This window comes from Schistocerca piceifrons, chromosome 3 (genome assembly GCF_021461385.2).
Source record: "Schistocerca piceifrons isolate TAMUIC-IGC-003096 chromosome 3, iqSchPice1.1, whole genome shotgun sequence".
In the NCBI taxonomy this organism is placed as follows: Eukaryota; Metazoa; Arthropoda; class Insecta; order Orthoptera; family Acrididae; genus Schistocerca; species Schistocerca piceifrons.
The window spans coordinates 889,342,747-889,369,554 of record NC_060140.1 but is presented as its reverse complement, the minus strand read 5'-3'; the positions used below and the strand labels follow the sequence as shown (position 1 = coordinate 889,369,554).

Genomic DNA, 26,808 nt, shown 5'->3' with positions numbered 1-26,808 from the left:
AGCTTTGAGAAAGGTAGTGTTCAGTGGCGGCGAGGCCATGTGGACTGGGGATGTTAGTGCAGAGGGTATGGTATCGGCAGTGACAAGCAGAGCACAGCCCCTCAAACAATCCATTATAAGGCTGTTGCAATAAAAACATTTTATGTTGAAAATATTCTAATTCATTTTTTTGTGAATCTCAAAGTAAACTATTAATGGTTCTAGGTACTTTCTTGATATAAGACTGCAGTACTGGGTTCGGGTGGCAGGACTGTGTGGGAATGTTTGGATGAATCACTGTGCAGTCAACAGAGCCTTCTTTGACTACAATTATGCTTTATCCTGTAGTAAACACTGAAGCAAAAGAGAATCATGTTTCTGATCAACTGAATAGAAATCTGGATTTGTGCAACAGAATGACAGTTTAAGGAGTGTCAAGTGAATTTATCCAAAGACTAGCTTATTTGGAACTGGTGACAGACTCCAGCCAGTTTTGTGTTGTAGTTCCCATACAAAATACTACTTTGTGTAAGTATCTCTGGAATGTCAAAGATAATGTAATAGTCATAATTAAGTATTTGCAAATCTGAGGCACAATGTGGCCATTACACTATCTCTCAACTAAATGGACAGTTATTTTTTATAATATTCTTTGTTCTTACCTTCAGGGACGTGAAGTTTCCACATATTATTAAAGAATAGCGTGCTCTTGTCACTGCAACATTGAGACGTTCAGTATTGGTCAAGAAACCAACTCCATCAGTCCTTGTACATGAAATGATAACAATGTCACGTTCCAGTCCCTGGGAACTATCTATCGTGTGCACGTCAATCAGATTCATCTCAGATATTGGGCTGGAAGTAAAGAATCACACTGAAACTGTACTGCGAAATGCAAAATACTAACATAAATTACAGAAGATGAATTGAATACGCTAACAGAAAACTATCACAGTATTGAGACAGGAGTCTTCTGTGTACAATGTATCATGGACTTTTTGAATCATACTTACAGTAGGGAGTGACTGTGTGGGGAAACTCAAACAAACAAGAGACAAAAAAAAAACAAAAAACAAAAAAAAAAAAAAAAACAATTAGGACCATTTTAAGAAGAAAGACCTCTGAAACGTGCAGAAACTGTTTCAAAAAGTTAGGTATCTTAACTTTTTCATTGTTGCATATATACAAAACAATAATGTACATCACAAAAGGTAATGAGGACTGGATTACAAATGCTAGTGTACACACCCACAATACAAGAAGGAAGAATGAAGTACGGAGCATACCCCACCGACTGGCAATGCTAGAAAAAGGACCCCTGTACTCTGGTATCAGATTACTAAGAAGTCTGCCTAAAAATCTGCCAGATAGTGTACTTGACAATGACTTTCCAAAGAAACTTAAAGACTATCTCATTGAAAAAGAGTTTTACAAATGGCTCTGAGCACTATGGGACTTAACATCTGAGGTCATCAGTCCCCTAGAACTTAGAACTACTTAAACCTAACTAACCTAAGGACATCACACACATCCATGCCCGAGGCAGGATTCGAACCTGCGACCGTAGCGGTCGCGCAGGTCCAGACTGAAGCGCCTAGAACCGCTCGGCCACAACGGCCGGCAAGAGTTTTACAGTGTTGCAGAATACTTATACCATTACATTCGTATTTATTGTTATTCACTATCAATTATGTAAACATGTAAGTTAAAGGTGTAGAAAAATAAGTGATAATGAATGTTAATACTTTGACATGTCCTATATTACACGTACATTTACTGTACACAATGTAATCTTACAGGATCAAATAAAAATTCAATTCAATTCAACTTGGCGGAATTTAAATAATGGCAGGAGTAAAGGTATAACTCACTATATAGTTGTGGCATCTGTTGAAAAATAGGCACATAAATGAGACTGGGGTGAAAAAAGTAAAAACCTGATCAATATTTTCATTCTTGTTTATTTGCCTATTAACTGCTTACTGTCTCCACTGTACTTTGGTCATATGTACTGAGAGACATTCCACATTCTGTAATTTTCAACTTACTAAATTATCAGTGGTATTATGCTATTTGTTTAGGTAATGAGATTATTGGGGTGTTTATTGGTTGTGTTAGTTACATGTACCATATGTCATTTTCCACTGTATACTGTAATGACATGGAATGTATCAGTTTACAGAATATTAACATAATTTTTATTTAAATGTACCTGCATGCTGATCATTTACAGACTAGTTCACATAACACAAAACAATATTTAGATTAACAACACAAGTAAACATGTAACACTTTTACACTAAATAAGCTACAAATCTCTAAGTAAAACAATGTCAATGGACTAGGAGTTGCCCAGAAAGAACTTCCTCAGATTAATTTCAAATTTAGCTTTGTTATCTATCAGGCATTTAATATAATTGGGAAAATGACCACAGATTTGGGCAGCAGAATTATTCATCCGCTTTCTGAGCTAATGTCAGTTTTAAGGGAGAGTAATGAAGAAAATTTTTCTTGTAATATTGTCGTTATGAGTGTCATAACTACTTCTGAACTCTAATTGGTTACTTACAAGAATTAAATGTACAGTGATACTGTAATTAAAAGATCCAACTCCTTAAACAGTTGTCTACAATATGATTGAGGGTTAGCACCACACACTATTGTTATAGCATGCTTTTGTACAATGTTCCTTTCTTAAGATGATTTGCCCCTCAATACAATTCTGCATGACATTACTCATAGAACAATAGCAAAGTATATACTCATTTGTTTCTTTCACAAGCTTGCTATAACACAAGGTGCAAAAACGGCTGAACAGAGTTGTTTAGGATGCTGTAAAAGGCATTTTTGTTACATTTTAAATCATTGTCCATAATACACCCAAAAATGTTGAAGATTTTGTCTTGTTTATTAACTCCCTTCCACACTTTAAATGTACCACCAGTGCTGGACCCTTTGATGAGAGAAATGAATATGCTGCCTTTTATTCAATTTAAGAGAGGGGCAATTTACAGAAAACCAGTTAATAATCCGGCTAAACAAATTTTTATGATCTTCTCTGTTGATGTATGTTATTGGGACTGATTATTATACTTACCCATCTGCAAATAGAACTAATTCTGACTGATGTGTATGAAGTGGAAGATGATTAACATATACGAGTAAGAAGATCTTGTAGAATTCCATTAATAATGATACCCCCACCAGAAATGAACCCTGTCTTCAGGTGATGGATTACATCTACTTGCATTCTTGTGACTTGTTCCCAAACCTTGATCCATGTGTCACGAGTAACTGTTGCAACAGCATTGTTTCTAAAGTCGGACAGATCAGCTGGTATCGGAGGCATATACACATGATTGCCTCAGATGGTGTGTGAACGTGGAGGCCATGCATACAATGTTGTGTCAACCAGCCCCTTGCGGCCAATCCACTGGTAGGATACAACGTCATTTAACCAGTCGCGTACTGAGTTATGCCAGTGAGGTGACGCATCATCTTGCTCCCAAATAAAGATGTGCTGTTCAGCTTCTTCCCTTTGAGGCACGGGCCATAGCTGTAGCACATCAAAGATACGAAACATCAGTTACAGTTGATTCACCGAAAAAGAAAGGCCCATAAACTTTCTGTGAGGGTATTTTTTTGGGGCTAAGCGTGAAAGTCTCACACTCGTTCAACACGTTTTTCAGTCACTTTTTGTCATTCCATACTCTTCCCATTGCGCACAGGTATAATAACAAAACTGTTTGAGTTGCTCTTTCATTTGGTGTATTATTTACAATTGTAAGTTGAACGTAATAAATGCTACAACACCTTAAATCCAGTATGTTCAATTTGAAACACCTGTATTTATCTGATCTGGATTATGAAAGGGATCTAGAATGTGAACTGTTGAATCTTCCTGCAAAATGCAAGTTGATGTCTGATTCTGTTCCAACTCTTATGTCTTCCACCCTCTGGAACTGATTTAGGAGGCAGTAATGAGCCTAGTAATGGCAAGGAAAGAAGCGAAATTACCATAAAGAAGTAGAAGAGATTTTACAGGTAAATATACTACCAACTAATGAAGAAACTACTAGCAGAGGAAACATTAACTACAAAAACAGGAAATGATGTAAATGTGACAATGCATGTTTATGTAAAAAAATAGAAATTATACAAAAAGAAAAAAACTGAGGCAAAGGAATACAGTTTTACATGTTTATCTCTCCCAGTTTACTTTGTACTGTTTACTTAAAATAAAATGTTTTCAAAAAATGGTTATGGTTCTTTTGCTGTCTACGACAAGTGGCTATGAAAGGGCATCTACGTCTACATCTGCATCTGTACGCTGAAAATCACCATGATGTGTATGGCAGAGGATATGTCCCACTTCATCTGTTATTAGGGTGCCTTACTGTTCCATTCATGTATGGAGGGCAGGAAAAATGATTGTCTTAATGCCTCTGAGCGAGCTGTAATTATTCTAATCTTATCTTCACAATGCCTATGAGCGATATGTAAGAGTTTGTAGTATATTCCTAGAGCCATCATTTAATGCCAGTTCTTGAAACAAAACGAAAACTAATAATATACAGTTGAATGAAAATTTGCACACTATCTGCAAATCAAAGGAGGTAGCTAATACAATTAACAGTTATTTTGTAAATGTAGCAGAAAAACTTATTGAGCAAATGGTCACCCATAAAAATTCCTCACAAATAACATCAAAAATTGAACAGGTACCAAACACAATATGTCTCATACTAACTAATACACTGGAAGTACAGCAAGAAATCAAGCTTCTCAAATCAAAACATTCATCAGGAATAGATAACATACCAGATTTTGTTGTAAGAAACTGTGTAAACTTCATTTCTGAACCACTGATGTATCTTGTAAACCTATCCTCAACTGGCAGCTTTTCAACATGTTTAAAAATTGCTAAAGTTAAACCACTACACAAAAAAAGGAAGCCAGGAAGAGGTGTCAAACTATAGACAAGTTTCTCTACTGTCTGTGTTTTCTAAAATTCTAGAGAAACTCTTTTATAAAAGATTGTTAAATTTCATAAATAAATATAATATACTAACGGCATCACAACATGGTCTTAGGAGAAATCAGTATACTGAAACAGCAATATTTTCTTTTTTTATGAAACTCTACAGGCCCTAGATAGGCAGCAACGTACCTCAAGTATATTCCTAGAGTCGTCAAAAGTGTTTGATACCATCAATCACAATAAATTATTAGGTAACATTCAGAACTGGGCTATTAGGGGAGCATTGCATAACTGGATTAAAGCATACCTCCATGAAAGAAAACAGCTCATAGAGATAACACGTGAAGTAAATGGTATAGTCAAAACTCATCAGTCAGATTTATTAGTGGTCAAACATGGAGTTCCCCATGGTTCCATATTGCGTCAACTTCTGTTCTTACTATATGTAAACGATTTACATACAAACAGTAAAAACAGTAAGTGATATCAATTTGCAGATGACACTAGCGTCTTAATTACAGGAAGTAGCATGGAGAACTTTGAAAAATGACATTAAGACCACCACAGAGAAGATAGTACAGTACTTTGATGCAAACAGTTTCATTACAAATCTAGAAAAAACTGTTGCAATGGATATTTTCACCACCCAGAATATGACACAAGATAATCCTCCTGAAGAAATAAGTGGACAAAAAATTGAAAAAACAGGGAGTACGAAATTTCTCAGTATAGGTATTCAACAAAACATGAAATGGGGTGCATAAGTGGAATATGTGACCAAAAAATTGAGCAAAACATGTTTTGTAATGAGCATAATAAGAAACTGTATATCACATGATAATCTCAGCACCATATATTTTGCTTATGTTCATTCAATATTGAAATATGGTGTAGTGTTTTGGGGAGATTATGGAGCTAGTCAGAAATAATTTAGATTGAAGAGCAAGATTATTAGATTAATGGAAGGGTTAGATAAAAGATCATCATGCAACCCACTATTCAGGAAACATAAAATACTACCACTTCCATGTATTTATATGCTTGAAAATGTAATTATTATAAAAGAAAAAGTAAACAGTGGCAGTCCGAGCATCACCCTTAATGAATCTGTACATAGCTACCACACAAGACAAATAAATGATGCACATGTGTAACAGACAAACACAGTGCTATTACAAAAAAGCGCACTCCACCCTGGCATCAAATAATAATGGACTTAAACAAGTACATATCAACTGTGAAGGATTACTTGGTCGAGCATTGCTTCTTTACAGTAAGGGAACACCTAGAAAAACAAAACTGCCTCACCGATTAAGACCATTTTTATAAAATGTGTAGAGTACAAAAATATCGTATAATTTTATCTTTTGTTAAAATGATGCCTGAAAAAAAAAGAAAAAATTCAAGGAATGTGTATAGTAATTAATGAATGTCCAATACACTTTGTACACTGTACAGTTCTAGATTCATAGGAGTGCCATTTGGTACAACCACAAATCACAGTTGGCCCATGTCCAGGCCACTGTGACCAGTGTGACCTATGTGACATATTGCAAGCCGTAGCCATGCACAGCACCCCAGACGCCATTTTTCAGCAAGAAATTCACGACCACATGTTGCTGCTTTTGCCCTGGCCTGCCCGATCACCAGGCTTATCGCCAGTTGAAAGCGTGTGGGATACGGTGAAACAGCGGGTTCAGTGCTGTGACCCACTGCCAACCACCACTGATGAACTTTGGTACCATGTGAATACAGCACGGATGGCTAAACCATTGGATGTCATTTGTATCTTATATGTGTCGATGTCATTCTACATGGAACAAGTTTTCAGGGCCGATTGCGGACCCTGTGCCTACTAGGCATCCGGACACGAGCTGAACTTAGGTGATAGAAATGCTAATCATTTCTGCAGAACATACTATCGTACATGTCCTATGAACAGGATGTCCTACCTCTAGCTGTTCAAGGTGTTTTTTCTGAACATGAGTTTACTATCTTTATACGACTTTTAGTTCAAAATTTAAAAAACTTGTAAATTATTAAAATTAATTATACATAACATTTCTACATCACACTTTTACATCAAATTACATGTTTTATTAAACTTTTGACTCAGTATCTTTAAACCCTGTTGGATGTAAAATTTCATAATCGTGATTTTTGGGTAATTTTTTGTTTGATGATGCTCAGTCCATATTCCTTACATTCCCACCATTCTGCTTACAAATTACAGGATTATAAGAATATGAAAATTTTATGTTACCTAGCTACATAACTTTGTCGGCCACAAGAACTCTGAGAGGTGTGTGCTTGGCTCGACTTTGGGGGTGGTTGGTAGAGTAGGGGAAGTCTCTCTCTCTCTCTCTCTCTCTCTCTCTCTCTCTCTCTCTCACACACACACACACACACACACACACACACACACACACACACACACCCTCTCCTTGCAACTAGAAACTGGTTCTAGGCAACAAAGACACTTGCTTCACCACAAGAGAGTGGGAGAAGAAGGGAGGGAAAAGGACAGCAAGGTAAGGAGAACAGAACTGCAAAACCAGAGAACCCACACTAGTACTGAAAAGGTTAGTAACACTTTGGCCACTGTGAAATAAGAGTTTTGAGAGTGGTTTCAGAACTGGGTAACATTCAGGAAGAGAGAGACTGTTGAGAGGAAAGTGAGAAATAAGATTCATCGACTCATAAACTACAAATCAGTCTAAACTAGTAATGTGCGCAGAGGCATAGTTAAATAGTGAAGAGTAATAAGCTGATATTTTGAGGGAGGATGGGTTCACTAGAGGTAGGTGTAGGGAAGCATCTAGTGCACTAGAGCACACCAGTACTGAACGATGTATTGGACTGGCAATTCCCACTTATGGAAGTCAGAGAAATGGATGTAACTGTATAGACTTTCACAAGCACATGTTTTTAATTTCCATAAAATTCTTCTGGGTTGTAAACCGCATCACATCATGAAATAATGTACCAACAGTTGGACCAGTGCTGAAAGTGGTCATATCAGAATATGGACTGTTGCTAGGTTAAAGCTGCTTTAATCCTAATATTCTGTCTCCACTGCTACTCCTATAGTTCCTCGAAATTTTGGAAATTCTTGCGCATACTGAACTGCATCTTTGTGGTGACAACGGTAGCAATTGATTGGTATTCCTTAAATTCTCCTAGTACTTTTTTTCAAAATAATATTGGTCATTTCAGGTGCATCTGAAGTTTAGACAATTCAGGTTATGTGGTAGTATTCTAACCATAAGCCGACAAGCCGTAAATACAATTATCCTAACATACAGATAGTCTGTTGAAACCGAGTGTGAGAAAGTAACAAAACAGCAAATTCTTGTTTATACAGTTTCTGTTTAATATTATACATACGGAGAAATATAATATAGGGTGTAACAACAATATTATAAAAATGTGGGAGGTTGCAGAGGACTTAATTTTTAACCTTCTGATACAAGGAGGCTATAGCTGGAAATGTAAAATAAAGTTTCTACGGCACTATGCACTTTTTACGTATTTGGTAGGCTAAATGAAACAACAGAAAACTGTAGCTTGGAAAATGTTAATTGACAGTAGAGCACAATCAGATACTGTAAATTGAATCTGTGGCTTCACTACTATAAAATAAATGTTCAATGTAGTGACAATCAACTTTGTTACGTAACGCAATGACAAACCATCTTTGTCCGAGTCTCTGCAAGATTTGGCACTCCCTTCTGATGGTATCAAACACTGTACAGACTGCACTCAGTACACTCAGGTACTGTTCCTATTGGTGTTGGGAACACAACTGACTTCATGTAACTCCATAGGAAAAAGTAATGATGAGTGACATCAGGGGAGCACACAGGCCAAGAGACTGGGCATTCCCTTCTAATTACTCTCTGCCTGAAGTTTTCTGTGAGATATTCCCTGACCTGATGTATAATGTGCGCGGGAGCACCATCGTTCTGAAACTGTACGCTAGTGTGCAGTTGCTAACAAATTTTCTCGAGAAGCGCAGGTAAACAACTGTCCAGCAAGTTCAAATATAAGGCACCATTCAAATATCTGATGCGATACGTTGTCCACTAGGGTTCAAGAATACCAGCTCAAATTTTCACTAAGAATTTCACCTGGTAACTTCACATACAAATAGTGCGTGAATTTTCAACAGCCCTGAGGCGGCTGTAGAAACTTCATTTCACATTTCTGGCAAAGGTTCCTAATAGTAAAATGTTCAAAATTTCAACCTGTACAATATCCCAAATTTTTAAAAACATCATTCTGTTACACCCTGTATAAGGGGGAAACAATTTGTATAATGATTTGAATGCCCTGCTATCGTAATTAAAACCAACTGCAAGAAAGAAAATGAAGCCACCATCATCACAGCACAGAATTTATTCCTCATGGTTTTTAACAAAAGACGTGTTCACTATTATTTGAGTGGGGAGGAGCTTACAGTCAGTGTGAATGTTTACTGGAATATAACTGAAGTAAATCAGTCAAGAACTTTATAATTTTTGCTAACATCTCCCCTTTCAATATTAGTATAGACTACAAGAACGTGAAATTTTCATTTTCATCATTATTTGTTCACTCCCTTCAAAGTAGTGAATAGGAATTTATTTTTCAGCCATAGTAAGCTGAAAGTAGACAAGGGGACTGGAGATTAGAAATAACACATTAGGATTATTTATTAGGATTATTTTCCGGTTGCTCATTTAAGAAATTTACAGGCGGTTGTGGAATGGCTGACTTACATGTAGTAGAGAACCAGTGCACTAGCAAAATTAAAACCTGCCATTCCACACTCACTCTGCCTCCTTGCCTTTGCCTCTCTCTGCCTTGTACATCTAACTCACCCCATCAGAACTCACTGCTCCAGCTATGCCAATGTGTGAATGCAATGTAACTGTGTTTGTAAATGTGTTCAGAAGAAAAATTGAAGCATCATGCTCAATTTCTAGTGAATATGCCTATCTACTGCACAATGTCTCCACTACACAGTTAGTGGTTATCTTCACACATTCCACTGTAGATATAACAGAATGAATTAACCTGAATTTATTATACAAAAAAGTGCAACAGAATGACATAAGAATGTAGGTGACGTTAAATACATAATACATAGGCCCTACATATAATAATGTTAAATAAATAATGATGTTAAAGACTGGAGAAGAGAATAAGAAGCAGTATTGAAAGTAGACTGCAAGAGGAGCAGTACGGTTTCAGACCGGGAAGATCAACAACGGACCTCATATTTGCGGTAAGGCAACTGCAGGAAAGGCACTATGAGTACGGGAAGGACTTAATCATGGCCTTTTTGGATATTGAGAAGGCGTATGACAGTATCTGTAGGGACAAGCTCTGGGATGTGCTGAACGCAAAAGGGATAGATGAAGAGATTACACGAAAAGTCAGAAAAATGTATGAGGGAAGTGAGAGTTGTGTGAAAGTGGGGAGGGAACGTACTGCATGGTTCAAGCTGGAAAATGGGCTGCGACAGGGAAGTGCACTTTCGCCTTTATTGTTTATTATTGTTATGGATGAAATCCTACAGCAAGTATCAGATGCAATTGGAGATCATAAAATGAAAGCAGTGCTTTTTGCCGATGACCTGATGTTATGGGGAAATTGCGTGAAGGAGGTGCAAGAGCAGTTAGATGCATGGGAGGCAACGGCAGCACAATATGGAATGCATTTCTCTGCAAAGAAAAGTGAAATAATCGTCACAACAAGGAAGAAGAATAGGCCAAATGTGGATATAACTTGTGGAGGGGAAAAACTACAAGTGGTACAGAACTTCAAGTACCTGGGAAGCGTGATTGAAAGTAAGGGGGGAAACGCAATGGAAATAAATGAAAGATGCAGAAAAGCAGGGCAGTTCTACAAATGCATTAGGGGGCTTATTTGGAGCAAGGAGGTGCCACAGAAATCCAAGGGAATTATATACCGAACCTACTTTGTCCCCATATTGACATACGGAAGTGAGACATGGGTAATGCACAAAAGCGACAAAAGTAGAATACAGGCTAGTGAAATGAAGTTCCAGAGGAGCAGGTTGGGTGTAACAAGACGAGACAGATTGCGAAATTTGTATGTGAGGGAAAGACTAAAGGAGGAACCAGTACAGGACAGGATAGAAAAATCAAGACTGCAGTGGTATGGACACATGAAGAGAATGGATGAGGGAAGAATTCCAAAGAGGATGTTTGATCTGCAACTGGAGGGGAAGAGGCCCAGAGGAAGACCAAGAGATAGATGGGTGAAGGGAGTGAAGGAATGTGTGATGAGAAGAGGAGAGGACTGGACGAAGGTGGAAGAGGGGGAATGGTGGAAAGACAGAACACGATGGAGAGGCTTGTGTTCCCGACAGACCCAGCCAGTGGCTGGAAACTGTCCAAGATGATGATGATGATGTTAAAGACATTCAATTTTAATGTAAAAACGTGAACCTGACACGTGTGAATAATCATATGCTAAATAAGAAGGTTGCCAATAGCCTACAGATTCAATAACACTGTTATAGTTTTCAGTGTACTGACAGTGCACGTATTTGCTGACAATGTTTGTCGAAGAATGAATGGACAGAATGAGGACTAATCAATAGAGAGCCGATGTCAAAACTTTCAGAACTACTAATCAGCATTTTACTTACCAACTTTGAAACTGACTAAAAATCTCTTGACGTTGTTTGTTGTAGGGAGCAATTATTCCTACACGCATTTTCCTTGAAGTGGAATTAACAACCAGTCTTGCGAGTTTTGTTACAAATGCTGCCTCACCGGGATTCCTTATCTGCCTGCAAAACACACACACACAAAAACTGTGGATTAAAGATGTTCCCCTCCTAGTCAATTGCATTTTTTTCACTGCAATTTAATTTTCCAACTAACAGCAGACTGCACAAGTTGGGGCCTCTTCAATAATTAATGGTAACTGCATTTTTACTCTGTTGAATACACTATTAAAAACAGTTGCTCAAAAGGAAGGTATAAGCTTTACAGCTAACAAAAAATATTTCACTGTACTTCAAACATATTTTGTATGTAGGAAAACTGATATGGTGACTACAAAAGATGTTAAATAAGTTGGAGAGCATCACAGGAACTGGAGCAGGTAAGAAAATTTCTCTTTATATCATGATTCCTCTGTTCCATTGCCATGTGGATTGCACATAACCCTGCGGTGTATATTGCAAATGGTTCTGGAAGTTGGCAAATTAGTACATGGCCAAGGAATCTATGGAGCAGCCAACTGCTAACTGCCCCTGCATGGATCCATGTATATACCATAATATGACTACAGAACCTCCCCAAAATAATGAAAAATGAAGATTTAAGAACTATGTGACTGCAATTTCAAGATTCCTTTACGGACAAAATAATTACATGAAAATCAGTACCATACCCTACCCATATTCCACACATCTGTCCTCCTCCACCCACTCTCACATGTATCAAATAAATGAACCTGTGCATGTAGAAAAGAAATAGGAAATTAGTGTTTGGCCCATCTGTAATGAGGTAAGATGGAGAACAAGATTGGATCAGTAAAGCTGGAGAAGGAATTTGATTGAGCCCTATTCACAGTAATCATCTCAGAATTTGCCTTAAACCGTGGAAAACTTAAATTCGTGTGGCTGGACAGGAACGTGAGTCCTGCCTCACCACTGTATTATCTTGGTCGGTTCTGTGTATACAGCTACCTGTTGAATGTCTTGCTGTTAATTCTCAGAAGGTGAATAATTATTACTGTCCACTGACACAAGACACTGTCCTAGCTTTCAGAAGCCAGCATGTGTCTCTCATACTGGGCTTTGAGTGACCTGCTCTTCCTTCCTCTCCTTCCCCAACCTAACCCCCTCTTCTTCCCAATGAAGGAATAAATAATTTCGAACACTAGGATAGTTATGTGTACTTCTATGTGCGTCTACTGGCATTACTAAATTTATCAACCTCCTACAGGTAACTACTTGCCAGCAATTGTGTCCCATAATTTTATAATTTCTCAATTTTCCTTTTGATATGATTACCATTACGTATTATTACTGTTAAGTACCAAGTTATATTGCATTGAAATCAAAATACATACTGACTATACTTGTGACTTATTGACAGAATCTGAGACCAGAACTGTAATATTTCAAATCGTCCATATAGTAAATGAACCATTCCCAATAAAGTGGAGCTCAGTCCAAACGAACTTGTTAATTTACAAGAAAACCCAGCTATTCTATCAACTGAAGATGCAGCAGACAGTTAACTCAACAGGTTAGGATGCAAAGCAGCCTAATGGAAACAAGATAGACAATGTGTGACGTTTCATTTTCTGCTGTCAAAACTTCTGCAAATAAATTCATAAATATTTTTGATCATGAAGGGTTCATAGTTAAGATTCATGATATTTGTAGTTGTTAAAATACAGAAGATACATTTTTGCACAGAATGTCGTTTCTTAACATTTTCACTGACTTTTTGTACACACATGCTGCCATAGCTACAATTTTCTTCAGAACTATGGGAAATTTTTTCATTAAACATGCAGGTCATGCTAGCAGATATGTAGGTGTCTGAAACAATAATTTATCACAATGATGATAAAAATAATGAGCAGTTACATTTCAATCAGAAGGATTTGAAAAATTTTCAATATTTGTAGTTAGTTTTTTCAATTACTAACACATTTTTGAAATGATTTTACAATAATTTTGCAATAATGCCATGATGCTTTATAAGCCTGCCAGGCTTCCATGCAGGTCACACCAGGCAATACATTGTTGTCTTTTTTAAAATATATTTTCTGCTTTACACACCATCACTGCAACATGCAACTGCATAATAAAGAACAATAGAAAGTGGGTTTGGCAATCTTTTCTGTATACATTGTTCAAAACTCCTTTTTGGGTTTGGGGTACTGCCATAAAAACACTGCACTTTCATTACAAAGTTGTTGTTATGGTATTATGTACCACCTTAAGCTGCCATTTAATTTAGTCTTTATTATGTAACTTCCAGGACTTGGGGAAGGGAGTGAGTACATAACATTTTGTATAGGAACCCATATCTAGAAACATGTTATTTTCATGTTTAACTCATCCACTTCAGTGTGAAGAACTGAATTAGGCATGATACAGTACAATTATTAGGTAACAATTCGGAAGTAAACATAATGAAACACTCATTTATAAATAAAACACAATTATTTGTTTTAACTCTTACATATTCCACATTTAGAGTATTTTAAAACAAAACAGAAACCAGCATACTGTAAATACAGAATAGAAATGATGCATTATAGCAGCGGCCCGATGTGGTGACCACCAATGTTGTTACAACATTGTACCTACAAAGTATGTTCTGGTAAACACTCCATCCCACATGATGTGTCTTCAATTTCTAGTGCAGCAACCAAAACTCATGCCAGCAGATCTTCCTCTGTCTCTAGAGGAGTTTCATAAATTAATCTTTGCATATGAACCCACAAGAAGTAGCCATTGGAGTTAAATGCAGCAATCACACTACCTCTGAGACTTTTCTTTTTCCCTCGGCAGACGTGGACACATTACACATCTGAATTGGAACCGTCACTGAATAGAAATGGTTCATTTTTGGATATGGATTAATATTCACAATATTATGTACTCACTCCCCTCTACAAGTCATAGAAGTTTGTAATGGCAATTTCTGAACACTCGGTATGTGTAACTTTTGCTGTAAAATATCTGTGCTTAATAATGTTGTTTGACTGAAACTAGGCACACAATAAAAAATAAATTAAATAGCAACTTAAGATGTTTCATGCCATTTCTACAATTTGTCCTATACAATCAACAAAAATATATTCATTAGCAAAGCAGAAGTCTACCATTACAGATAATGGCAGAGAATGCCTGTGAAGATTATATTTACCACCATCAATTGACCTTTGCACACTCACCGTGATTCATATTCTTTTGAGCACACATAGTGAACAGTATTGTCATCTATGGATACCTTGTAGAAATATGAGACTCATACTGCTAACCTCATCTTTTTTTCAAGTTCCCTGTACTCCTTTTCATAACCAGGTCATAATATGTCTGCAGATCCTGAATTTCTGTATCTGTTAATCTTGCCTTAACCTTCTACATCAAGTTGCAAAACTTTTGTGCAAGTGGCTTACACACTGTCACTTCTGCAGAATATGTTACCTTCATACAGTGCAGAATTTTGAACATCAAGGCAAGCTTTACTGTTACCACCATCTCCAAAGTACTTCATGTACCATAATCCACATGATCTATTAAACATGCTAACAACTTAATTAATTATGATACAGAACTGTGACAAAATTGGCTAGCAATTTCAACATCTAATACTTTGCCAGAGTCAAAATATGCTGCACTAACTACTCTAGTGAGTCAAGTATGATCTTATTTCTTCTAACTATCATCAAAAGCACACTGTATGTTTCTATCACCATCATTTTCAGCAATTCACTGTACAGCAACTTTTATTATTGATGATTCTGTTTCTTCTTTTTATACCATTACACAACAGTCATAATACCTCACAAATTTTTCTGGGGGAGGGGTAGATTCATCACAGCATAAAATGTTCTCGCTACTTTTCCTAACTTGCAATACAGCACATACCTAAGGCTACTCTCACATTTATGTCTTACTTTTATTTATGACTGTTGATGCCATGTACGGCCTACTCTGGTTACGTTTACTGTGTAGTACTAACAACTTTGTAGCATTGCCTTTATTGGGATTCACATGTTGCACTCCACTGCAACTTTTGCATATAAAATTGACTGATTTTTTTTGCGACAGTGTACCAACATCCTAAATAGCATCCTATGAACCCTCTGACTGATAAAATACTGTCAGTTTTCACTACTGCCAAAATTAAGTTCCATTCTCAGAACACTTGGCAGTGATTCCTTTCCTGCGAGTTTACTGTCTTTTGATAACAATGAAAAATTTGTTGAAGTACAATTTTCTGTGTACCTATTGCTCTGGTGATGCTATTTACAGTTGGAGCAACAAATCTTAGGCATCATGTGCAACAATACACCGCAAACTGCACAAAACAATAAACAATCTGGGTCTTGGTTGTAAATAAACGAAGCTATGCTGCAAATGGTTCCAAGAAAACCAACAAACACAATCAGAAAATATAACAATGCATGTTGATTGCAGCAGGAAACAAAACTGATCGAAGCAGTCAATTGTTTCACGCAAGCCAACGTATGGTAGAACTAACCTACGAGCTTGAATTTCAGAGTGTAAGGGCCTCTGGTAGAAGGACACTCAGTGCAGAGGGATGTGAAGTGGCAGATTGGTGTGGTACAGCCTCTTGGTTCACTTAGGAACAAATAACATGTCATGAATTTCCTCAAACACATGTGCGTTGTGTGTTATATATCAAACTCTTATGGCAAAAAAGTACTACAAAAATCATCTTCTTTAAAAACTGAACATTTTATACATTTTACTACGTACTTTTAATGTTTTCAATTATCGTCACAAAAGAACTAGCTTACTTACCTTACAAATTGAAGTTTTAAAAATGAGTAATTTTACCAGAAATCTGGAATGTCTTTCTCATTTTATCACATCAATAAATTGAAACGGTGCCCAATGACCACATAACCAATATCTGTACTTTTAATACCCAACCACCTCACAAGATTGTGGTTATATACAACATATGGCTTTTGTCAATAAGTTGCCCACTCCACTTGGAATAACAGAATTTAATTTTTTTGAGCAAAAAACAGAATTACCCAGATCTATCTTGAGTGTGCTGGAGAGAGAGAATGACATATGGTAACAAAGGACTGCGCCGTCGTTCTGCTATGCCCGGTGAATTCTCCAACTGATTCATGTAGAAATATTGATTTGGCCAAAGACAAATTTCTGGGTGCATCCTGTATTGTACATTCAGCATCTGCACAGCAGTCTTCTCTTGGCTCTCAAAACAGCTACGGAGACGAGCAAACATAGATTGTCCAAGACCAAGCTTCTTTGCTTCCTGAAATTGCAAGATTAAGTTAAAGTTTTTGTTTAAACATACATATATTTAATTATTGAAAATTCACAGTAGATATAAATATTTCTGGAGAATTAAATACTCTACTGTGAGGACTATAGATAAACTACAGATTTGTATGAGTAATGTAAGAAATTCCACACTTAAAACCTAGCGTTAATCTTTACTAACAACAAAAGCTAAAAAGTTACGCGTAAAAGTCAGTTGTGAATAAATTTAATGATGAAGCTAAAGTAAGATCATGTTAACACTGAAGGTTCACCCACAATTTCAAAGCAGTTGTAAAATGAGGCACACCTGTGAAATGACAGTGGCTGGAAGTTGTTCTGGATCACCTACTAACACCAAGCAATTAATGCCAAGAAGTAATGGTATTAGAGACTCTGGTTCACTACACTGCGTTGCTTCATCAACTATACAGCATGTCAACTGAATTCGTTCCTTGGCACTGTAAAGAAAAATCAAAAGTTAGTGTCAACCTAATGAAGACCAAAGTGTTAAATAATAACTATTGGTAATTAACTGTCATTTGGTGAAAACAACTTTCAGCCCAATGAAGCACAATTTAAAAAGCAGATTTAACAAAAGATTAGAATGATGTGGTAGTGTACTCACTATTTATACAGGGTGTTATAAAAAGATACAGCCAAACTTTCAGGAAACATTCCTCACACACACAAAGAAAGAAAATATGTTATGTGGACATGTGTCCGGAAACACTTACTTTCCATGTTAGAGCTCATTTTATTACTTCTCTTTAAGTCACATTAATCATGGAATGGAAACACACAGCAACAGAACGTAGCAGCGTGACTTCAAACACTTTGTTACAGGAAATGTTCAAAATGTCCTCCATTAGCGAGGATACATGCATCCACCCTCCGTCCCATGGAATCCCTGATGCGCTGATGCAGCCCTGGAGAATGACATATTGTATCACAGCCATCCACAATACGAGCACAAAGAGTCTCTACATTTGGTACCGGGGTTGCGTAGACAAGAGCTTTCAAATGCCCCCATAAATCAAAGTCAAGAGGGTTGAGGTCAGGAGAGCGTGGAATTGGTCCGCCTCTACCAATCCATCGGTCACCGAATCTGTTGTTGAGAAGCGTACGAACACTTCGACTGAAATGTGCAGGAGCTCCATCGTGCATGAACCACATGTTGTGTCGTACTTGTAAAGGCACATGTTGTAGCAGCACAGGTAGAGTATCCCGTATGAAATAATGATAACATGCTCCATTGAGCGTAGGTGGAAGAACATGGGGCCCAATCAAGACATCACCAACAATGCCTGCCCAAATGTTCACAGAAAATCTGTGTTGATGACGTGATTGCACAATTGTGAGCGGATTCTCATCAGCCCACACATGTTTATTGCGAAAATTTACAATTTGATCACGTTGGAATGAAGACTCATCCGTAAAGAGAACATTTGCACTGAAATGAGAATTGACACATTGTTGGATGGACCATTCGCAGAAGTGTACTTGTGGAAGCCAATCAGCTGCTGATAGTGCCTGCACACGCTGTACATGGTACGGAAACAACTGGTTCTCCCGTAGCACTCTCCATACACTGACGTGGTCAATGTTACCTTGTACAGCAGCAACTTCTCTGACGCTGACATTAGGGTTATCGTCAACTGCACGAAGAATTGCCTCGTCCATTGCAGGTGTCCTTGTCGTTCTAGGTCTTCCCCAGTTGTGAGTCATAGGCTGGAATGTTCCATGCTCCCTAAGACGCCGATCAATTGCTTCGAACGTCTTCCTGTTGGGACACCTTCGTTCTGGAAATCTGTCTCGATACAAACGTACCGCGCCACAGCTATTGCCCCGTGCTAATCCATACGTCAAATGGGCATCTGCCAACTCCACATTTGTAAACATTGCACTGAGTGCAAAACCATGTTCATGATGAACACTAACCTGTTGATGCTACCTACTGATGTGCTTGATGCTAGTACTGTAGAGTAATGAGTCGCATGTCAACACAAGCACCCAAGTCAACATTACCTTCCTTCAATTGGGCCAACTGGCAGTGAATCGAGGAAGTACAGTACATACTGACGAAACTAAAATGAGCTCTAACATGTCCACATAACATCTTTTCTTTATTTGTGTGTGAGGAATGTTTCCTGTAAGTTTGGCCGTACCTTTTTATAACACCCTGTATTTCTTTGGTCCAATACCACAGTGTGCACAAGGTCAGCAATATTTCACTTCTCTTTATTCTTGGAGAAAAAGCATATTAAATGCAGTATTTCTTTGTTGCATTGCTCACAAGAAAGTCACACACTGTATCCAGTGTACAGCAACATGCCTTTATACGGTCTTGCATTTATATCAATACACCTCTATGTAACTAATATACATTCGAGAACAAATAATCTTCCATAAATGAGCAGTTTATCAATATACAATTTACTGTGTTGAAGATTCTGTTAACCTGGTAATAATCACTGTTACATAAGTCGCACTGAAAATTTAGATAATGATTGGCTTGCGATAAATCAGTATCAGCCTCAGAATTTAAACACAAATCTGATGGTGACAAGTTTCTTATTGATTTATTTGCAATTTCAAAGTGAATTTGATTATAACACAGTTTTTGAGTGATTTCAATCAATTTTTGAGAATTACTTCTCCTTCCATTGCTACGCTATACAGCCACAGTTGTATTTCGCAAGCCTAGCAGAGGGAACTTATGTACCACTGTCTCTTACCCACTTTCCTACAGTTCTGAATGGTGTGCGGGAAGGACAATTGTTCGTAAGCCTCCATGTGAGCTCACATCTTTTTAATTTCACCTTCATGGTCTTTTTGCAAGGTACACGTAGGAGGGCTATCTAAGAGGAAGCAATATATTGGTTAAGTCTCAGGAAGCATTACATTACTTAATTCTTCAAGAATTGTATGCTCTTGGAATTTTAAAAGTAAACAACAGCATGAAGGAGAATGCACCTCTTGTAGTATGTGCCACTGAAGTTGAATGACCATCGCCAAGACGCATTCATGCTTACTAAATAAAAATGTTACAAAATGTATTGCTCTTCTTTGCCCTATTACTTCTATTCGGTAATGGTCCAATACTGATGAGTAATACTTGAGTATCTATCAAAGAAGTGTTTTGCATGCTCCTCCTTCAGGGGTAGATAACTTTTCCTGAGGATTCTTCCAAAACATCTCAGGCTGGCACCTGCCTCTCCCACGATTAGTTTTATGTAGTTGTTCCAATTCAAATCATTTTTACACACTCCCAAATATTTAACAAATGTGATAACTTCCAGTGATTGTTTGGCAATCGTGTAACCATATAATAATGCATCTTTCCCCTATTTTAAATGCAATATGTTGCATTTGTTTATGTTATGGGTCAACTGTCAAAACTGCACCAAGTATTGATACTCTTCACACTTCCTACATTTCACTATAATTTTCTAGAGCTGTGATTTCTCTATGTACAACAGTATCATCTACGGTTAGCCTCATGGAACCTCATATTTTATCTTCTAGGTCATCTATGTATATCGCAAATGGTAGTGATCTTACACTGTGCCTTTTGTGTAAGCCTGAAGGTTTTTTTGTCTGAAAATTTCTCTCTGTTAAGAATGCTATGCTGTGTTCTGTTTGCTAGGAACTTCGGTGTGATATTCGATAAGCTCATGTTTTGTTCATTAGGCGATAATGCAGAACTGCACTGAAAAAAGTTTGGGAGTCAGCAGAATGATAAGAAAGGGTGCCCACTACATCTGCAAACCCATAATGTGTACTCTCGATTGAATCACAAGTCATTTTACAATTCCCACACAAGGGCACTAAAACAAGGTGTTATGCAATCCGTTGAACCTCCTGTAAGGGTGTTGTTATCTATATCCTTTCTAAACAATCAATGTCAGTAGCTGATTTCCGGTGGCTGTGATATCTGATATTATTCAAGATTCTCAACATTAGTTGTGGCCTGAACTAAGTACTTAAGGTTTACAATTACAACAAATTAAATTGGAACTGTCACAGTGAAAATGTGGAGGGAAATGAACTATAGACTGTGTTTTATTGGCAGAACACTGAGAAGATATAACAAATTTAGACCTGTTGGACCTCTTCTGGAGAATAACCAGATCAAGGGCATCTCAACTCCTGGTTGTAAATAAGTTTTATTAACTGCTGAACCTTCATAGCAAATACAAACAGCTTCTATTCTGGAGCAGAAGTTTGTGTCAATTATGTCAGTATTGATATGGCTGTGGTCAACAGATATCGGATTGCTGTAATTTAACTGTATTAAAAATTGTAATCTCTATATATACAAGCACAAAAAAAGTACATGTACAGACAAACAAATGATTACAATTCATAAAAACTGACCAAGTTATCCACAGAGAAGAGTTTCACAAATGAAGCAAGTCAATAATGCATTGGTCCACCTCTGGCCTTTATGCAAGCAGTTATTTGGCTCAGCACTGATTGATAGAGTAGGTGGATGTCCTGAGATAATGTGCCAGATTCTGTCCAACTGGCTCATTAGATCGTCAAAATCCCAAGCTGGCTGAAGGATCCTGCCCAAAATGCTCCAAACATTCTCAATTAGGGAGAGATGCAGTGACCTTGCTGGCCAAAGTAGCATTTGGCAAGAACAACGACAAGCAGTAGAATCTCTTGCCGTGTACAGGTGGGCATTATCTTGCTGAAATGTAAGCTCAGAATGGCTTGTCACGAAGGGCAACAAAACAGGCCATAAAATATCATCAATGTACTGTTGTGCAGTAAGGGTGTCACAGATGACAACCAAAGGCATCCTCCTACGAAATGAAATGGCAACCCAGACCATCGCTCCTTGTTGTAGGGCCTGTGGCAGGCAGCAGTCAGGTTAGTATCCCACAGCTATCCGGAGCATCTCCAGTGCGTCTTCGTTGGCCATCGGGGCTCAACTCGAAGCGGGACTCATCACTTACAGCAATTCTGCGTCAGTCAATGAGATTATGGGCCAAAGGCTTGTCTAGAGATGCTCCAGACAATGGCGGGATATCAACCTGACTTTTGTCTGCCATAGAGTCTGATGACCAGAAGTGATGGTCTGGGGTACCATTTCTTTTCACAGCAGGATCCCTTTGGCTGTCTCCACAGCACTCCTACAGCAAAGTGGTATGTCAATGATATTCTATGCCCTGTTTTGTTGGCCTTCATGACAAGCCATCCCGGGCTTTTATTTCAGCAAGATAATGCCCACCTGCATTTTGTGAGAGCTTCTACTGCTTGCCCTCATGCCTCTTCCCAATAGAGAACATTTGGAGCATTATGGGCAGGGTCCTCCAACCACTTCGGGATTTTGATGATCTAACCCACCAATTGGACAGAATTGGCACGATATCCTTGAGGCGTGCATCCAACAACTCTATCAATCAATGCTAAGCAAAATAACTGCTTGCATAAGAGTATTAGCCTGTCTTATCAACTTGCAAAGCATTGCACGGGGGCCGTTGACATGTAGGCTGCACTGCAAAACAAGCATGTTGTGTGAGTAGTATGGACTGCTTTAACGACCTATTTTGTAGGAGCTAGAAGTGTAAATTGGCATGGCTGAGCAGTGAGCAGGGCAGGAGACAGTGAGAGAGGGCAGAGGATGAGTTGGACAGAGAAAGGGAGAGGAGACGGGCAGAGGAGGAGATGGACCAAGAGCATAAAGGAGGAGGAGGAGATGGACCAAGAGCATAAAGGAGGAGGAGGAGATGGACTGAGAGGGATGTGGATGTGACCAACAGAGAGGGATGAGGGGGTGGAGGTGATGGACAGAGAAGGGTGAGGAGAAGACAGACTGAGAAAGGGGAAGGAGGAGTTACACAGAGAGAGGAGGGGAGAAGGAGATGGCCAGAGAGAGGTGGAGGATGGGCACATACGGTGCACACAGACACAGGGGGGATGGGAGGAGGAACGCACAGACGAGTGAAGCCACAGGGAAAAGTCTAGTATAAAACATGCTGGTATACTTTTTACCCATGTAAAAGGTATCAACCTGCACCTATACCATACTGAAAACTTATCATTTAAAACCCTCTTCTACTATGATGGTTGTCCACTTACATAGCAGAAACACTGATACTTTTGCCGAGTCTTCTTAAAATGGAATGAAATTCATTACTTGAAATATTATGATAGTAATGAATCTTTTTTCAAACATAGGAATTATACAGCCAACAGGTTGTAAATAACTGTTTAGTACAACTGACCTAGGTTTTGACAACTACTAAGGGTGTCTTCATCACAATAAAATTTTGAGAAACCATAAAATTACATTGGGAGAAAGCAATGGTCAGAATTTAGAGCAGCTATGCTCAAGTACAAAATAAAATAAAACACACTCCCAACTTGTCACGTATGCCTAGCTAGGCACACATGACAAGGCTGGAATGTATTTTATTTCATTTTTGACTTGAGCACAGCTGCTCTAAGTTCTGACCACTGCTTTCTCACAAAGTAATTTTAGGGTTTCTCAAAATTTCATTCTGATGAAGATGCCCTGGTAGGTGTCAAAATCCAGGTCAATTGTACCAAACAGTTACTTGTGACCAGTTGGCTGTATAATTCCTATGTTTGAAAATTGTTTAAGGTTGCTGAGAAACAACCATGTTTAAAACTGTATCATAATGAATGATAATTATGTTTCTGAAAAACTCTACAGCATCAGAGTGGAGCTGTTTAGACTAACCTGAATAGGATACAAGTGGGAACTCACAAAGACAGACTGTTGATTCTATGGTTTGGCGGGCTTGCACTGTTTCCGTTTTTCAAAAAAAGAATGCGTTTAGGCTATTGTTATACTGTTTTCCAATGGTCTTCAACTCTGGTGACATGCCAGCATGGTGACATGCCAGCATGGTGACATGCCAGCATGTCAATCATGTGCCACACCTGAGCAAAGGAGGGCAATCTACTTTTATCCTACACTTATGATAGATAACCTGTGATGACTTTAGCATTTGTTGGCACAAGAACAAATTCTAAAATCTTTGTAATGTCATTGAAACCACAGTTTCATACACTTGATGTTAAGAAGTGTGATGGACACAAGTTATGACTACCAACATTCCTGTATTTGTGAAACTACAAAATGGCATTGTTACATAAATCACGTTTTTTCATTCCACCAAAAATCCAAAATTGGCTGCATAGATGCTAGATATCATCAAGGACAAGGTACATTCTTCATTTCAGGCCAGGATACCAATTTATTTTAGTATGTGATTGGTATAATAGATGGAAATTTTTAATATTGGGCCTACATGAGATAGGTATTGTAGGCAGACTTTTCGTAACTTAAGTGCAGTAATAATGAATAACACTGGTGGTATCAACACACATGTCCTGCGATTCAATTCTGTAACATAAATATACACCGTGCTGAGTGATAGCATAAGGGAAAATGGCATAAGAGCACAGCTTCATATACTATATTGCCACAAATAGAAGCTGAATCCTTAATTTTGTTTGAGGAAAAAGAAAAACTCAGTAGAGAAGAATTTATATCATATTCTCCATTTGCAAAAACGGCTCACAATATGCTTGTCTTAAGCAGATATTTTATTTTTTAAAGTAGATAAATTACACATACATAATGTGAAGGAAATCTGACAATTTAAAATCAGAGATGGTAAAATAGTCTACATTAAACTGAGTGAAAGTTCAAATCCACAATAGCTGTTTATTGTGTTTTCATTGTATGACGACCGATTTCATACCCTGGAGGTATATCTTCAGGTCATATCTGCATATAGAATGAAACTACATAAGTAAAAGTGCTAATAGTCAACATAGCCTACCAAACAGTGTAGTCAGTAAAGTGATGTACTCACAAAACTAACACTTCATGTCGCCACGACTTCCAAGGTGCAAGTGTGCATAAAAATGTCACATCTCGATTAAACCTCGGATGAAATGGCAGATGGGCATCTGATCCAAACCACGCATGATCAGTAACGCATCTGCAAAACAATGTCAAAATACAAGCCCGGACAGCATGTGACAATCCACATATGGTAGGAGGAAACCACCATCAAAATCTGCAGGGGAATCAAAGAATAACAAGACACACAAAACTTGAGAGTTGTCAACATACTAAAATATATTGGCTGTCATTGAATAGAGCTCCACATTACGGTCCTGGCCACACACTAAACACTTTGAAGCCAGGCACCCCCACCCTCCCACCCTGTGGGTTGAAGATGGCGACATCTAGCAGCAGAAACCAAATTAAGAGGACACGAAGACTGGAGCTTGGAAATCACAGTAACAAAATGGATCTCAGAGGTAAATAACAGTCCAGCACAAGAGACAGAAAATATTAACAATTACACTTATGAGAACTACGAGACACTTAAAATTACTTACAGCTAAGGAAACTGAACTCTGTGGTTACATCCACAACAAGATAACAGAATCCGACTGAAGTCCTAGTCCATGATTGCAAAGTATATTAAACCAATAAAAATATAAGAATAATAATAATATCAAAAGCAAAATATCTAGAATGATGCTGAGTAATGCTAGACCAAGTTAACATAAAAATCAATGATATGGTTATAATAGAGGGAAACTTTCCACGTAGGAAAAATATATCTAAAAACAAAGATGATGTGACTTACCAAATGAAAGTGCTGCCATGTCGACAGACACACAAACGAACACAAACATACACACAAAATTCAAGCTTTCGCAACAAACTGTTGCCTCATCAGGAAAGAGGGAAGGAGAGGGAAAGACGAAAGGATGTGGGTTTTAAGGGAGAGGGTAAGGAGTCATTCCAATCCCGGGAGCGGAAAGACTTACCTTAGGGGGAAAAAAGGATGGGTATACACTCGCACACACACACATATCCATCCACACATATACAGACACAAGCAGACATATGCTTGTGTCTGTATATGTGTGGATGGGTGTGTGTGTGTGTGTGTGTGTGTGTGTGTGTGTGTGTGTGTGTGTGTGCGCGAGTGTATACCCATCCTTTTTCCCCCTAAGGTAAGTCTTTCCGCTCCCGGGATTGGAATGACTCCTTACCCTCTCCCTTAAAACCCACATCCTTTCGTCTTTCCCTCTCCTTCCCTCTTTCCTGATGAGGCAACAGTTTGTTGCGAAAGCTTGAATTTTGTGTGTATGTTTGTGTTCGTTTGTGTGTCTGTCGACCTGCCAGCACTTTCATTTGGTAAGTCACATCATCGTTGTTTTTAGATATATTTAACATAAAAATCGACGCACATAATTTTTTAAACAGTCCAAATTATAAGGAGAATATACAGACTATATGATGGATCTTAGTGAAGGCAGACCACAGCTGATTAAGACAAAGTCCTGGACCAAAATCCTCCTAAAATATGTCTCTCAAAACTGACCAAAAAACCCAGTGGGTGGGGTGGGGGTGGGGAGGAGGATGGCAGGTGGTTGGAAATAGCGAAAGGATATACGAGAACTGGATCTAGGCGACAGGAACAATTATTTACCCAGAATGAATGGAAACACACGTGGACCCTCCATCAGTAGTGAGGCAACTATAAATAATCGACATTCGATAACAGACTCTGATGTTTTAGGTCCGCCTGGCTGTTCAATATCTGTAAAGGGGTCTCCTTGATACCCCTAAAAATGTGTATCTTTTTAAAAATATTTCACACCGTCCCTTTATTCTCAAGGCATAAAACATCAAGGTTGTTTTCTACACTCTTCACTGACTGTCCCGTTTCCCTCAGATGTAATGACAAGGCAGACCTTGTGTTAGTAACACTGAAGCGTTTCTTAAATGGCGCACTAAAACCTT

At 38.1% G+C, this 26,808-nt stretch overlaps 1 protein-coding gene across 1 annotated transcript in view; it reads right to left on the bottom strand.

Moving 5' to 3' along the window:
* Window positions 1–26,808, bottom strand: part of LOC124789746 — a 257,297-nt gene that overhangs the window by 22,097 nt on the left and 208,392 nt on the right. The window contains exons 17-20 of the mRNA XM_047257199.1: window positions 17,302–17,452; window positions 16,739–16,986; window positions 11,622–11,765; window positions 642–834 (exon numbers count right to left, since the gene is read on the bottom strand). Of these exons, the coding sequence (XP_047113155.1) occupies window positions 642–834; window positions 11,622–11,765; window positions 16,739–16,986; window positions 17,302–17,452 (736 nt within the window). The remainder of the gene's footprint in view (window positions 1–641; window positions 835–11,621; window positions 11,766–16,738; window positions 16,987–17,301; window positions 17,453–26,808) is intronic.